The sequence below is a fragment of the Apium graveolens genome, chromosome 8 (assembly GCF_009905375.1).
Source record: "Apium graveolens cultivar Ventura chromosome 8, ASM990537v1, whole genome shotgun sequence".
In the NCBI taxonomy this organism is placed as follows: domain Eukaryota; kingdom Viridiplantae; phylum Streptophyta; class Magnoliopsida; order Apiales; family Apiaceae; genus Apium; species Apium graveolens.
In genome coordinates this window covers 12,594,094-12,609,588 of record NC_133654.1, presented here as the reverse complement: position 1 = coordinate 12,609,588, position 15,495 = coordinate 12,594,094, and the positions used below count along the sequence as shown (strand labels likewise).

The following is a 15,495-nucleotide window of genomic DNA, read 5'->3' as shown; positions in this document are numbered from 1 at the left end:
TTTCCTTGGGGATCTTGCCGTGGCCAACACAATAACCTCTTTTTTCTGATGAAATTCCTTTAGGCTACGAGGGGATGTCGGTTCTTCAAGAAGCTTGAAATCAGGTGCCAATTCAAGTCGCACCTTCTTTATTTTTTCCTGCAAAAATTAAAAACAAGAAATCCATCTTATCTAATAAATAAATAAAGCAATAATTGAAACTATACACGTCAGTTCACACACACACACCCATAAACAAATCCATCTTAATGAGGCAGATTATCATAAATCCAATATGAGACAGATTAACACGTGTCTCCCAATATGAAATCTTGAATTCCTCTGTATATTATACATTCAAAAGAACAGACTAGCTAGAATTACAATTAATTTACACCATTGGCTGATAACAATAATTAGTCACTAATATCAGTTAAGGATTACAAGGTGGATACTGCAAGTAGCATGTATTGTTTGATATTTTTCCAGCAACAATAGATGCTATAATGATATATTTAAAACTTATTTTTCATCTTTCTCAGGCCTTAAGGAATATCTTTAATTTGTGGAATTAGTTACTGAACTGTCATAATTTCTTTGTTTCAACAATTTGTATAAGCCTCTAGCTGCCTTCTTGAATATGTCATCCTTTCTAAAATTTTAGACAATTATAAGGCTATGTTTGTTTGCAAAGATGATAAGATCTCCAGATTCCAAAATATCTATATATAGTTTATACTTTTTTATTTATACTTCAGGCCTTATCATAATCATGTCCTCTATTTATTTTTAATTACTTTCTAGTTCATTTTGGTTAAGTATTTTATACCACAATCTCCCAGGATTTAATAATATGGTTGAAATAGTATAAAAAGTGTTCTCCATGAGATTATATAAGGGAGATATATAGTAGAATGTTGGAGTGATTAAGCAAATCATCTGGGAATTATTGACTGTGAGAACAACAGTCTAAAAGAATGAGTACAATACCCATACCTGCAGATCTTGCACAGCTGGTTGAGTGGGATCATACACCATACCCATGAATTCATCTTCGGAGATAGGCAACTCTCCTCTAGCCTCTCTTTCTTCATTTATTTCCTATCAAATGAAAATAATTCATGATATAGTTTTGAGGCAATAGAAAATGAAAATGCAGATTAATTAATCTATTTACAAGAGAGAATCCTACCTGCCGTCTCTGCTCAAATGATTTGGCCCTGCTGCGGGAAACTAAACTCTACCTTACTTCGGGCAATCTGGGAATTAGTGGACCATTTTTTAAAAACTTCATCTTCCCAATAATCGCACATATAATTCCATGTGCGCCGGGAGTAGTAGTATGGCTTCAATCCGTCATCCCTAATATTAAAATCCTTCTCAGTATATCCACATTCCAATAGCTGCTTCGCTTTGTCCACGAGTCGGCTTCTCTCAGCACCAAGATAAGACTTCCAATTCCTATGCAGATACGCCCTCACAACTTGGTCCCCGTCTTCATCATCATAAGGAAAGGGATAAGCATAATACTCCTGTCAAACCAAATGGAACAGTATTAATTCAAAAAACAAACAGAACCGTAAATTTTAGATGTATTGCATAGTGTTAGATGAAAGGAAAAAGAATAAAACGTGTAAATTGCATTGTATTATGTGAAAGGAAAAAGTGAAGGTGTTTACTTACTTTAAAGTTCTTGATACATGAGTTGTAAAAAGCTTCGCGTGTAGCTCCCTTTGTCCAGATAGTATCTTCATCAAATTTCATGCGAACAATGTGCCCTAAAGTTTTCTTTGGTGTATTTTCCAAGAAGCTGTAACAAATAACAAAAATAAATTTATTGCCTGGCTAATTTTAGCATTCTGATATAAACTGTCCTGGCTAGTGGAATATAGAGTAAGTAGTTTATATACACATATATAATTATTTTACAGGAGGCAAAGGGTTATAAAATAAATTAAACTTTTTAAAAGTCAGTCAAGTAGGATAATCAAGCATGTTCTCATGTTAGAATATAAACTTGTTACACATAGCATCCTCAAATTTCTACTAAGTTAACATATTACAATGCAACTAGTATAAATGTATCAAAATAATGTCTCCCATAAGATCCTTAATTTGTAATCTTATTATAAATACAAACAGACTGCAGTTGCAGGGGATTAAAAATACCCTATAACTTCTGTCATCAACTAAGTTGGATAAATACCGAATGTTAATTCTTAAGTGTACACATAGGAGTGAGGGATGAGGCAAAAATTGTTCGAAAGTCTAATAATGATAAGTAACTGAATTTATTATGACACGGGTTATTATGCTAGTTACTACAAAATAGGGAAATAATCATTGTTATTTAATCAGAATCTTTCCTAAACAAGGAAATCAACAACTATTCTATTCTCGCAGATTCCTTTAATAAAAAAATCCAGCTGATTTGATTATGTTTGTGTGATACTATATCTCTTGCATACATATAACAAGGATTCAATGGAGACCACCAGTTGCACCTAAAGGTAAAACACTAGATGGATCAAAAAATCAGATGTGAGCTCAGCAATTATCATGTTTATAAGTATTTGTATATACTTATCATATATGAGATGCATCTTTATGAAAATCATGTGCACAATCATGTGTACAATAGCAGCCAGACAAAGCCCAATTTTCACCTTTCACCCGAATAAAACGGACATAAATTTTTTAAATTTTCACTTATAACTTAAAGTTTATACTACAACAAGTCATTTTATAATTTTATACCAGCAGTGTTCTGAAATTTTGTTGAAAAGTATAGGCTGTTGTCAACTGATGATTGATTCCATGTGCTCTACAAAAGCTTCTGAACAGATTAGAAGTATACTCGCCTCCTCTGTCTGATCTGAGTACCTTCAAATAATGACCACTTTGCTTTTCTGTCAGTGCTTTGAACTCCTTGAATTTATCAAGAGCCTCCGACTTTTCTTTGATGATATACACCCAACTTTTCCTGCTAAAATCATCAATAAAAGTTAAGTAATACCTATTACCTCCAAGTGATGAGATATCAAATGGACCAGCAATATCTGTGTGAATAATCTCCAATGGCCTCCTGGCTCTCCATGATTTTCCAACAGGAAAAATTTGTCGATGTTGCTTCCCTTTGATACATGCTTCACACAAATTTTCTGGCTCGTTGATTTTTGGCAAACCGTCCACCATTTTTGTATTTGACAATAATTTCAAGCCAGAAAATCCAAGATGACCAAATCTTAAATGCCATAACCACGAGTCATTTTTAATGACCAATTTCAAGCACTTCTGCACTTTTGTTTGCATATCAAGCGTAAACAAACGATTTTTTGACATCTCCACATTTGTAATCAATTCTCGAGCTTGATTTCTGATAATGAGGGAATTCTCCTGCATCTGTATATTATATCCTTTCTCCACAAGCTGGCCAAGACTGATAATATTATTTTTCAATACAGGAATATAATAAACATCATTTATATATTTCTTTTCACCTTTCTTTGACATGATCGTGATGGTACCTTTTCCTTTTACCGGAATCTTTGAACAGTCACCAAAAGTAACTTCTCCGCTAATGGTGTCGTCTATCTCCGTGAATAATTCCTTATGACCAGTCATGTGATTACTGGCCCCTGAGTCAAGATACCAAACATTTTTCTTGCTTTCCTCGTCTCCTTTGTAAGTGAGGAACATAACAGTGCCAACATCTTTGTCTTCTTTTGCTGCTGCAAAATGACTTCTTTCTTCCACCTTTGGTGCTCTACACTCATAACTGAAGTGACCAAATTTATTACAATTATAACATTGAAATTGAGACTTGTCACCTCGTTGTTGAAATCCGCCTCTTCCACGACCTCTGAAATTTTGACTACGACCAGATGGTTGATAACCTTCAGAATTCTGGCCTCTGTTAAAAGGCTGCCTTTCACCTCCTCGTCTACCACGGTAGCCACCACTATAGCCACCTCTGCCACGTACAGAACTGCTACTGCCAGAACTGTCACCGATGGATACTTTACTTTGCAATGCCTTCTCCAAATGGCTTGCATCATCATACTGGTTCATACGCTGCTCGTGGGCTTGAAGATAACCTACGAGCTCGTCAATAGAAATTGTAGATAGATCTTTTGACTCCTCGAAAAAGTAACAACATAATCAAATTTTCTTGTCAACGAACGGAGTAACTTTTCCATGACCTGAGCATCATTGAGACTTTCTCCATTTTTTTTCATCTCATTTGTCACCAGTTTTCAAACGCGTAACAAATTCACCAATATTTTCGGAACTCTTCATCTTTAAATTTTCGAACTCCCCATGTAGCACTTAGAGCCGAACCTTTTTGACTTTCTCGACACCCTGAAATGATTTCTGCAGAATCTCCCACGCGTCTTTCGCCGTTTTTGCATTTGAATTTTTTTCAAAGGTTGATTCATCAACTCCTTGAATAATTATATATAACGCTTTTTTATCTTTTTTTCCGGGTCTCTTTCAAAATCATCTTCTCAGCATTTGACAGGGCTGCTTCAGCGGCTGCATCTGTGGGCTCGTCATACCCGCTTTCGACAATATCCCAATTATCATAGGAACCGAGTAATACCTTCATTTGAATACTCCAGTTCCCGTAATTTGTACTCGTCAATTTTGGAATATTTGGTTGCACCATCATCGCCATTTTTCACGAACGGAACCTTAGCTCTGATGCCACTTGTTGGAAACGTGATGGACTTAAAATAAAAAAACTTTGATTTAAATTATTACACTAGCAACACAAGAACACTATTTATTTTGTTGACTAATAAAAGTACACTATATATATATTGATGTTTACACACATAGTCAGGCTACAACCTTCAGCTCTTTGTTTCTACCACCTTTTTTATTTAAAGATATGCAGTAGAGCCTTATTTATAGGCCTCAGATTTTCTTACATCATTACTTACATAAGCTTTATTTATTACTAAGTCTACAATTGTTGAATTGTGCAGGTGTCTTCTATGTTTTGTTCAATACATGCATGGCCACCTACTGTCTTTTTCTTCAGTTCAATTAGTAGCCCAGCTGGCTAGCCACCCTTTTTAAAGGTAACTTATAAATACCCATGACACCTAGGTCTTCAACTTTGACTTCCAAGCTGCTGCCGTTGCTCTGTAAGTTTTTTTCATAAGAAATTTCTAAACCAGCCTACCATATTTCATGGGTTCATAATTACATACATATATAATGACCATCTTTCTCATATCAGAGTTTATGCATAGTTTTCTTTTCCGATACTATACTTTGTCTCTCACGTTAGCTGGTTCATGCATGTATATTTGACCTCAGCCTGCTTTTTATTCAACACATATTAAAAACTAGCTGTAAATATTTATTAGGGTGGTGGAGAGTTTGAAATTCTAACAGTATTAAGTTCGCCAAATAGTTAAAATATTAAGCTTACAAAATAGTAAAGAAGTCATGATTCAATTGGGAGTATTTTCAATAGCTTTTCATCACATAATTTTTTTTGGGAATATCAATTCTTTCGTCCTTTAACTTTATGACGTTTTTGGTTAAGGTCCGTAAAATACAAAACAATTTTTGTAAATTGAAAAAAATGAAAAGAAAATGACTTGGAAACTAGTAGGACATGTCGTGACAAAATTAGACACGGAGAAATCAAGTGAGACATACTTTCCCCATTTTATAACATCCAATCACTACAAAAAAACGGCTAAATACGACCGGCAGAAAAACGGTCGCATTTAGTTAAATACGATCGGGAACGGTCGTATTTAACTAAATACGACCGTTTTTTGCACCGGTCGCATTCGGTCCCGTCATATTTAGTAACTGGTCGAATTTAGTGCGCTTAATTCGACCGGCGGTGGTTGAATTTGAATTTGCCAATTTTTCACTCAAACTTTGAAATTTTCGTTTGAAATTTGAAAATCCCGCCCAAAAAATTCAAATTTTCGTATAAATTCAAAATTCCGGCAAAAAATACTAAATTCGACCGTATTTACTCATTTATCAAATTCGACCACTTTTGGTTAAAATTTAATTTCGACTGCTTGTGGTAAAAATTCAATTTCGACTGGTTTTGGTCGATTATTAGTTTCAACCGGATTCGGACGAATTAAGTTAACAAAATCCCAAAAAAAAAATCCTGTTTCGAGGAAACTCTAATGAATAGCCAAATTAATTTACTTCAGGCGTACCCCAAGCATCACAAAATAATGAATAAAAATATATAAACCAAACAGATTTAAACATAAAACTGATAATTGGCCTAAAGCCATAATACTAATTATTTAAGTACAATTAGTTCATTCAGTGCTAGAAAAGTTCAAACCATTACATGCCCCATTAAGTACTTTAACAAAAGAGGTAGTTTAACAAAAGAGGGAGGGAATATACTAAATCCCAACTGGTTCATTAGTTCACAAAAATTGAGCAAGATTACCAGACTGATATACGGCCTATATCAACGGATAGTTGTGTGCCTCATGGTCTTCATCTTCATTGTTGCCGCTGTTTTCCACAACCTGATCAACAAGAACAGATCCCTGCAGAAACATATCAGACTTTTAATAACTAGAACTTGAACACATTATAGCAAGATTTCATCTTTCATCAGGACCACCTTCATTATAGCAAGATTTTATCTAATAGTTCAATCTTTCTCTGTGAGATTGCATTTACGATATTTCTAAGAGTTCAACATATAAGCTGTAACATGAAAATCAAGAATATCAAACCATGTATATTTGTGTATCTTCTAATCTCGATAGATGCATATATACATAATCTATACACAATAAACATCGTAAAACATAATAATTGTGCAGCTAGCATTATGATCACCACAGCTTTAGGTAGTGATGATAAAATTATAAAAAGAAAAAGATCATTTGTTGAAATGCATCCCTAAACATCTATTGGGATACAGAATGGTAACAGTAATTAGCCATCTGTAACTAATGTGTAACTGAAACATTTTCCCTGGATCAAAAAAAAGATTGCTTAATGTCTGATGATAGCAGATAGTAACTAGTTAAATCTAAGACTCTCAGCGCTGGTTCCTCTACTGGTCATGTACACTGGTCATGTATGCAAGCAACCTATAGCTGGAATTCTAATCACAATGTAATTTAAACATGCAGTTATACTCAAATAACAATAATTCAACCCAAATTTAATTAGTCAACATCAAATTACTCATTTCGTTGGAGTATGACTCATCAGATGGCTCAAATCATTCCATTCTAAAGTGCATGCATAATAGGTAAATATCCTAAAATGTTAGGCAAGTGAAGAACTGATCAAGTATCACAGATTACTAAATTTTCTTGTATCGAGAGTTCTTTAAATCTCCAAAAGCAGGTTTTGCAGCCAGAAAATCCCTACACGTCTTGATCAATATTACTTTTATATATAGGTAATCAGCTGTAAATATAGTTCCACCAACTAGGTCCCTATTCATTTCTGGTACAACACTTCTTATATATATATATTTAATTATGTGTCAAAACAACATATAATATTATGTAACTAATTTCTATAATTTTCTACTTGTTGACTTGGGGTTCATATATTTAGAGAGAGAAGGACATTTTAAAAGGCTTATTAAAGCTAGCTGAGCATAGCAGAAATAAGATTTACTTACAATAAAATTCAGGAAATTTATCCCTTAATCCTACTTTTTCTGCACTTATTTTATTTACCCCAGTACATACTTTGTTCACCTTTTGCGCACTTACCATCTGACTACCTTTATGTTTAATGAAATCCAAATTTATGAAAGAAGCTATAAAAGCTGTAAAAGAATGGTATGTTACCTCTATAATTATCTTGTCATTCTTCTCCAAAATCGGACCAAGCAAAGCAGTTGCTGCCCTTATGTAATGATTGTGCAGTGGTTCTTTACTCGGGTTCGGAAGAGCAGCATAAGCTAATTAACGCACCTCCTCGTCCAGAACAGTTTGCTTCACCTCACGCGTGGGTAAAGAATGAACCATCTCCCACACCGCATCTAAGATCTCTGACATCATCTTGTATATCTCATCTGGAACATCAACTGCAGATTGAAGTTTCACCACCTTGCGTTTCTTTATCACTTACGCCGCATCCCTTGCGCCCAGAAGCTCAGCCAAACTGTCTTGTGGATGAAGGCTGATCCTCCCTTTCCTTGGGGATCTTGCCGTGGCCAACACAATAATCTCTTTTTTCTGATGAAATTCCTTTAGGCTACGAGGGGATGTCGGTTCTTCAAGAAGCTTGAAATCAGGTGCCAATTCAAGTCGCACCTTCTTTATTTTTTCCTGCAAAAATTAAAAACAAGAAATCCATCTTATCTAATAAATAAATAAAGCAATAATTGAAACTATACACGTCAGTTCACACACACACACCCATAAACAAATCCATCTTAATGAGGCAGATTATCATAAATCCAATATGAGACAGATTAACACGTGTCTCCCAATATGAAATCTTGAATTCCTCTGTACATTATACATTCAAAAGAACAGACTAGCTAGAATTACAATTAATTTACACCATTGGCTGATAACAATAATTAGTCACTAATATCAGTTAAGGATTACAAGGTGGATACTGCAAGTAGCATGTATTGTTTGATATTTTTCCAGCAACAATAGATGCTATAATGATATATTTAAAACTTATTTTTCATCTTTCTCAGGCCTTAAGGAATATCTTTAATTTGTGGAATTAGTTACTGAACTGTCATAATTTCTTTGTTTCAACAATTTGTATAAGCCTCTAGCTGCCTTCTTGAATATGCCATCCTTTCTAAAATTTTAGACAATTATAAGGCTATGTTTGTTTGCAAAGATTATAAGATCTCCAGATTCCAAAATATCTATATATAGCTTATACTTTTTTATTTATACTTCAGGCCTTATCATAATCATGTCCTCTATTTATTTTTAATTACTTTCTAGTTCATTTTGGTTAAGTATTTTATACCACAATCTCCCAGGATTTAATAATATGGTTGAAATAGTATAAAAAGTGTTCTCCATGAGATTATATAAGGGAGATATATAGTAGAATGTTGGAGTGATTAAGCAAATCATCTGGGAATTATTGACTGTGAGAACAACAGTCTAAAAGAATGAGTACAATACCCATACCTGCAGATCTTGCACAGCTGGTTGAGTGGGATCATACACCATACCCATGAATTCATCTTCGGAGATAGGCAACTCTCCTCTAGCCTCTCTTTCTTCATTTATTTCCTATCAAATGAAAATAATTCATGATATAGTTTTGAGGCAATAGAAAATGAAAATGCAGATTAATTAATCTATTTACAAGAGAGAATCCTACCTGCCGTCTCTGCTCAAATGATTTGGCCCTGCTGCGGGAAACAAACTCTACCTTACTTCGGGCAATCTGGGAATTAGTGGACCATTTTTTAAAAACTTCATCTTCCCAATAATCGCACATAGAATTCCATGTGCGCCGGGAGTAGTAGTATGGCTTCAATCCGTCATCCCTAATATTAAAATCCTTTTCAGTATATCCACATTCCAATAGCTGCTTCGCTTTGTCCACGAGTCGGCTTCTCTCAGCACCAAGATAAGACTTCCAATTCCTATGCAGATACGCCCTCACAACTTGGTCCCCGTCTTCATCATCATAAGGAAAGGGATAAGCATAATACTCCTGTCAAACCAAATGGAACAGTATTAATTCAAAAAACAAACAGAACCGTAAATTTTAGATGTATTGCATAGTGTTAGATGAAAGGAAAAAGAATAAAACGTGTAAATTGCATTGTATTATGTGAAAGGAAAAAGTGAAGGTGTTTACTTACTTTAAAGTTCTTGATACATGAGTTGTAAAAAGCTTCGCGTGTAGCTCCCTTTGTCCAGATAGTATCTTCATCAAATTTCATGCGAACAATGTGCCCTAAAGTTTTCTTCGGTGTATTTTCCAAGAAGCTGTAACAAATAACAAAAATAAATTTATTGCCTGGCTAATTTTAGCATTCTGATATAAACTGCCTGGCTAGTGGAATATAGAGTAAGTAGTTTATATACACATATATAATTATTTTACAGGAGGCAAAGGGTTATAAAATAAATTAAACTTTTTAAAAGTCAGTCAAGCAGGATAATCAAGCATGTTCTCATGTTAGAATATAAACTTGTTACACATAGCATCCTCAAATTTCTACTAAGTTAACATATTACAATGCAACTAGTATAAATGTATCAGAATAATGTCTCCCATAAGATCCTTAATTTGTAATCTTATTATAAATGCAAACAGACTGTAGTTGCAGGGGATTAAAAATACCCTATAACTTCTGTCATCAACTAAGTTGGATAAATACCGAATGTTAATTCTTAAGTGTACACATAGGAGTGAGGGGTGAGGCAAAAATTGTTCGAAAGTCTAATAATGATAAGTAACTGAATTTATTATGACACGGGTTATTATGCTAGTTACTACAAAATAGGGAAATAATCATTGTTATTTAATCAGAATCTTTCCTAAACAAGGAAATCAACAACTATTCTATTCTCGCAGATTCCTTTAATAAAAAAATCCAGCTGATTTGATTATGTTTGTGTGATACTATATCTCTTGCATACATATAACAAGGATTCAATGGAGACCACCAGTTGCACCTAAAGGTAAAACACTAGATGGATCAAAAAATCAGATGTGAGCTCAGCAATTATCATGTTTATAAGTATTTGTATATACTTATCATATATGAGATGCATCTTTATGAAAATCATGTGCACAATCATGTGTACAATAGCAGCCAGACAAAGCCCAATTTTCACCTTTCACCCGAATAAAATGGACATAAATTTTTTAAATTTTCACTTATAACTTAAAGTTTATACTACAACAAGTCATTTTATAATTTTATACCAGCAGTGTTCTGAAATTTATACCAGCAGTGTTCTGAAATTAAAGTAAACTGTCTCTTTTTTTTTCTCCTGAAATTTATACCAGTAGTGTTCCGAAATTGTGAGTATTTTCCTCACATTTGGCACTACTGTTGCTGCTGCTGCAACATAGCTACCTGCTTCTCTTGTTCTATTATCTTGTTAGCATAAAACTCTCTTAACAGTTTAGGTGGCCGTAGAAAGTGCTTTCTCACTGAAAGCAGCACCAACAGCCTTACCCTTATTTTTTTCTTAACATCTCATCTCGTATATAATTTATCTAAAAAAAACAAAAAAGGGAAGACTCGAACAGAACATTACCGTAAAATCATTAGGATAACGTTTATATAAGGATTTGGTACACTTGGAACTTAAATTTTAGAAAAATTTAAGTTTGCATAATATCTCTTACCCTTTCTCGTTAAGAAGAAAATGAACCGTTGGCCTTGCATCTCGTGCCGGTTTCCTCGAGTAGTCCCCTTCAGAGCAGTTTCGCCTTTTCCTCTCAAATACAATCTTGCGGCTGCTTTGACCACCCTCATTAGTCCCTTCCACAAAACTTTCTTCATCACACTCCTTTTCTTTACCCTTTTCGTGATTTTGGACCAGCCCAAACCACCTGCAAAATAAACAGTAATTAAAACCCCTAATTAAGATCACATAAACCCCTAATTTTACAATAAATATCAAACAAACCCTAGAAAATAAAATTAAAAATAAGTAAAAAATCAAAACCCTTAAAATATAGAAAAGCCCTAAATACAAAACCCCCAAATTAGGGTTTATATAGAGACAAAGTCAAAGACAGAGAAGCAAATTAAGGTTTATATAGAGGAAAAGTTTCATCAGTTTCATAACACAAACTCGAGCCCTCTTGAGCCATGGAGGGAGAGGGGGGGAGAGAGAGAGGGGGTAGGAGGGAGGGAGGGAGATGGTCAAACCTGTGAACGGATTATCTCTTTGATAAACAAACTCGAGCCCTCTTGAGCCATGGATTTGGATTCCCAGTTTCAGCAAGTTCAAGTTGAGAGAAACCCTATTTTATCTAATGAGGCGGCGATGAAAAAAGTAAAACTGAGATGAATCTGTTTATATATCAAACATTTAATTGACGGACACCGGTCGAATTTAGCCGTCACACAAATTTGACTAGTTGCGGTCGAATTTACATGTACCATTATATTTTGGCTCCCCTGCCCTTCTGTATAAATCCCCTACTTTAGTTTAACACATCCCCTATTTTAGTTCAACATAACAAAAAATATATAAATAAATCTAACATATATTTAAATCTAACATAAATAAATCTAACATATATTTAAATAAACTCAAATTAAATCAGTTAAACTAATAAAAATATTTTTCGTACATATTTCATAAAAAGTGTCAAATTACACTAAATCATCGTTATCACTTAATTCATCATTTTCTTTCTCATTGGAGTCTTCGTCTTCGTCTTCGTCTTCTTCATATTTTTTATTTTCTTCTTCCCCATTGTCATCCATTGAATAGTCATTTTCAAACATCCTCAAGTCAATAAAAAAATATGAGGGATCACGAACAATAACTCTTTTGACGTGTGATGATGAAGCATTTGACACTTCATTTTGTAGAGCATCATCATCAATTTTGTTCCTTTCTTGAGTTGACACACTTTCATTAACTAGTCGTCTCTTCGTTGTTAGAACCGTGTACCATGATGATTTCGCATTCAAAATATTCGGTGCATAGTATACTTGATGGGCTTGACTAGCCAACACAAAAACATCTTCGGCATTTAGTTTTGATTTCACATCCACAGTTGTCATCCGATGTTTATCAACTTTGACATGTTTTGTATGATCAAACCAATGACATTTGAAGACCATCACTTTATGTCCATTATGATATAAGAGTTTGAAAATTTCTTCTATTCTTCCGTAATAGTTTCCATAACTTTCTTTATAAGAAGTCCCTACAATTATAAATGTATTAAATTTAAGAACAAATGGAAATGAAAAGGTACAACTAGGATATTAAGAAAAAAATAAATTTCTCACCTATGACAATCACACCGGAATTTGGTGAAGTGAGCTCATTTGCGTTTACGCAATCAAATTTGTAACCATTGCACTTGCATGCTTTATAAGACTCCACTTTATTCAATGGACCTCTTATTAGGTCTATGAATTTTTCCTTGAGCTTCTCATCATCTTTGACCTAAAATAATATGTGAGAAAATTAATGTATCCAAAATTTGTAAATATATGTACATTTATAAAATGAAATGCATACCCTTCTTTCGAACCAAGCTCTAAATTGTTCTTTTTGAAAATTTTCCTTTTCCGCATCATTAAAATGTGGGTATTGTAGTTCTACCAACTTTTGGAATCCACTATATATATTCAAATTAAAACAATCAAAACTTATATTGTAAACTAAATTAAATTGCAAAAGTAATACTAAAAATATCTTACCGCAAGTACTTTGCAACCTCCGGCGAATTAATAAGAACATAGTATGCCACTAGTTCATATTCATCACCACTCAACATTTTATCTTTAGTCCGTAGACTAGGATGTGTTGGATATTTGTACACTTCTAACAAATTGTCATCATGAAACATTCGAGGGGCCTCATTTCTTCTTAATTTATTACGCATCATTCCATTTTTGGAATCAAAATACAACGTGCAAAAGTATACACATTCCTCCTCAATATAGCGTTGTGCCATCGAACCCTCCGCTCGAGCTTTGTTTCCCACTTTCAATTTTAAGTTGAGCAAATATCTTTCAATGAAATACATCCAACGCCCATTAGCTGGCCCACCCAACTTATACTCGGTTGCTAAATGTAATGGCAAATGCTCCATAGGATCAAAAAAACCAGGAGTGAAAATTGTTTCAAGTTTGGACATTATCCTCACTATATCTTTCTCCATTTTTTCCAAATCTGAGTACTTGAGATTTGAAGAGCATAAATCTTGAAAGAAGTTGCACAATTCAATTATAGGATCAGCTACATGCTTCGGAAGAAGGTCACGATAAACAATAGGTAACAATTTTTGCATGAAGACATGACCGTCATGTGATTTCATACCACGAATGCAATTTTTTGCCCAATTCACACACCTGGATATATTTGAGACATAGCCATCTGGAAGTTTCAATGACTCAATCCACTTGAACAACTTATGAACTTGTTCCTTTGAAAGTGTGTATGGTGCATGGGGTTCAGTGCCATCACCTCGAATCCACAACTCACGGTGTACACGTAATTCTTGACAATCTTTTCTTGATTTTGTGTTATCTTTGGTCTTCTTTCCATCACCAAGAATTGTGTAAAAAATATTGTCAAATACATTCTTTTCTGTGTGCATAATGTCAATATTGTGACGAAGGCTAAGTGTCTCCCAATATGGAAGCTCAAAAAATGGAGAAAAATGGGTCCAATTATGTGTCACCCCATAATCTCTTGGTTTTTTCTTATGTGACTTTCCCGGAGGGGGGAACTGTATCTGCTCACACATCACCTTGGCCTTGCCCCCTGAATGTCTAGAACAAACTAATCGTGTCTCTACACTTCCAAATTTAGTACTCCTTCGTAGGGGATTGTCTGACTCCAAAAAATATCGAGCAGTGCCATAAAAACTTATTTTGCCACAGTGTTTGAGTTGTTTACCTTTTACTTCTCCCATGCAAACTGGACATGATAATTTACCTTTGGTGGACCACCCGCTAAGCATGGCAAGTCCAGGAAAGTCACTAATCGTCCATAACAGTGCTGCCTTCATGATAAAATTTGTGCATGAGAACATGTCATATGTTTCAACCCCGGTATGCCACAACACTTTCAATTCATCAATCAAAGGTCTAAGATAAACATGTAAGTCTTTTGTCGGATCTGTCGGTCCGGGGATAAGAAGAGGCATGAAAATATATGGAGCCTTTGTACACATAGAGGGAGGCAGGTTGTAAACAACAACCACCACAGGCCATACTGTATACTCCTTCGCGTGCTTGTCTCGAAAGGGGTCAAATCCATCTGTAGAGAGCCCGAGTCTTACATTTCGAATCTCTTTTGAAAATCTTTGAAATCTTCGATCAAATTGTTTCCATTCATCTCCATCCGCTGGGTGACTTAGTTCACCTTCAACTACAATTCTATCATGGTGCCATCTCATAGCTTTTACAGTAGTCTTGGCCATGAATAGACGCTGCAATCTCATGGTAATAGGAAAGTAACGCAAGATTTTTTGTGGAATCTTCTATTTTTTAGGATCTTTCTGCTTCTGGTATCTTTCTCCATTACATATATCAGACTTTGTCTTACCACTATATTCCTTGTAAAATAACATGCAATCATTCTCGCAAGCATCAAAATTTTCATACTCCATATGCAATGCTTTAATCATCTTTCGCCTGTTGTAGTACTTTTCGGGCAATTTATGATCATCGGGTAATACCAATCCAATGAGATGGAGCAAGTCATCAAAGCCATTATTACTGCAATTATGCTTATTTTTCCACTCAAGCAACTTCATTGAGAACTCCAATGTTGTAAAATTGGAATTATTTGAATAAATTGGTTCAGAAGCAGTATCCACCATCGTGTAAAA

General features: G+C 34.6%; 1 protein-coding gene across 4 annotated transcripts in view; it reads right to left on the bottom strand.

Moving 5' to 3' along the window:
- Window positions 1-6,303: 6,303 nt before the first annotated feature.
- LOC141676993 (uncharacterized) overlaps window positions 6,304-15,495 on the bottom strand; it is a 62,106-nt gene continuing 52,914 nt past the window's right edge. Inside the window, exons 1-7 of one of the 4 annotated variants that reach the window (XR_012557280.1) lie at window positions 11,840-11,974; window positions 11,311-11,517; window positions 9,809-9,935; window positions 9,319-9,657; window positions 9,123-9,227; window positions 7,803-8,285; window positions 6,304-6,530 (exon numbers count right to left, since the gene is read on the bottom strand). Coding sequence is in view for 1 of the 4 variants with exons in the window: in XM_074482724.1 (XP_074338825.1) it covers window positions 8,082-8,285; window positions 9,123-9,227; window positions 9,319-9,657; window positions 9,809-9,889 (729 nt within the window). In the remaining 3 variants the exon portion in view is untranslated. Of the gene's footprint in view, window positions 6,531-7,559; window positions 8,286-9,122; window positions 9,228-9,318; window positions 9,658-9,808; window positions 9,999-11,310; window positions 11,518-11,839; window positions 11,975-15,495 lie in introns of those variants that run through there. The other 3 variants (XM_074482724.1, XR_012557281.1, XR_012557282.1) reach the window with 3 other exon arrangements.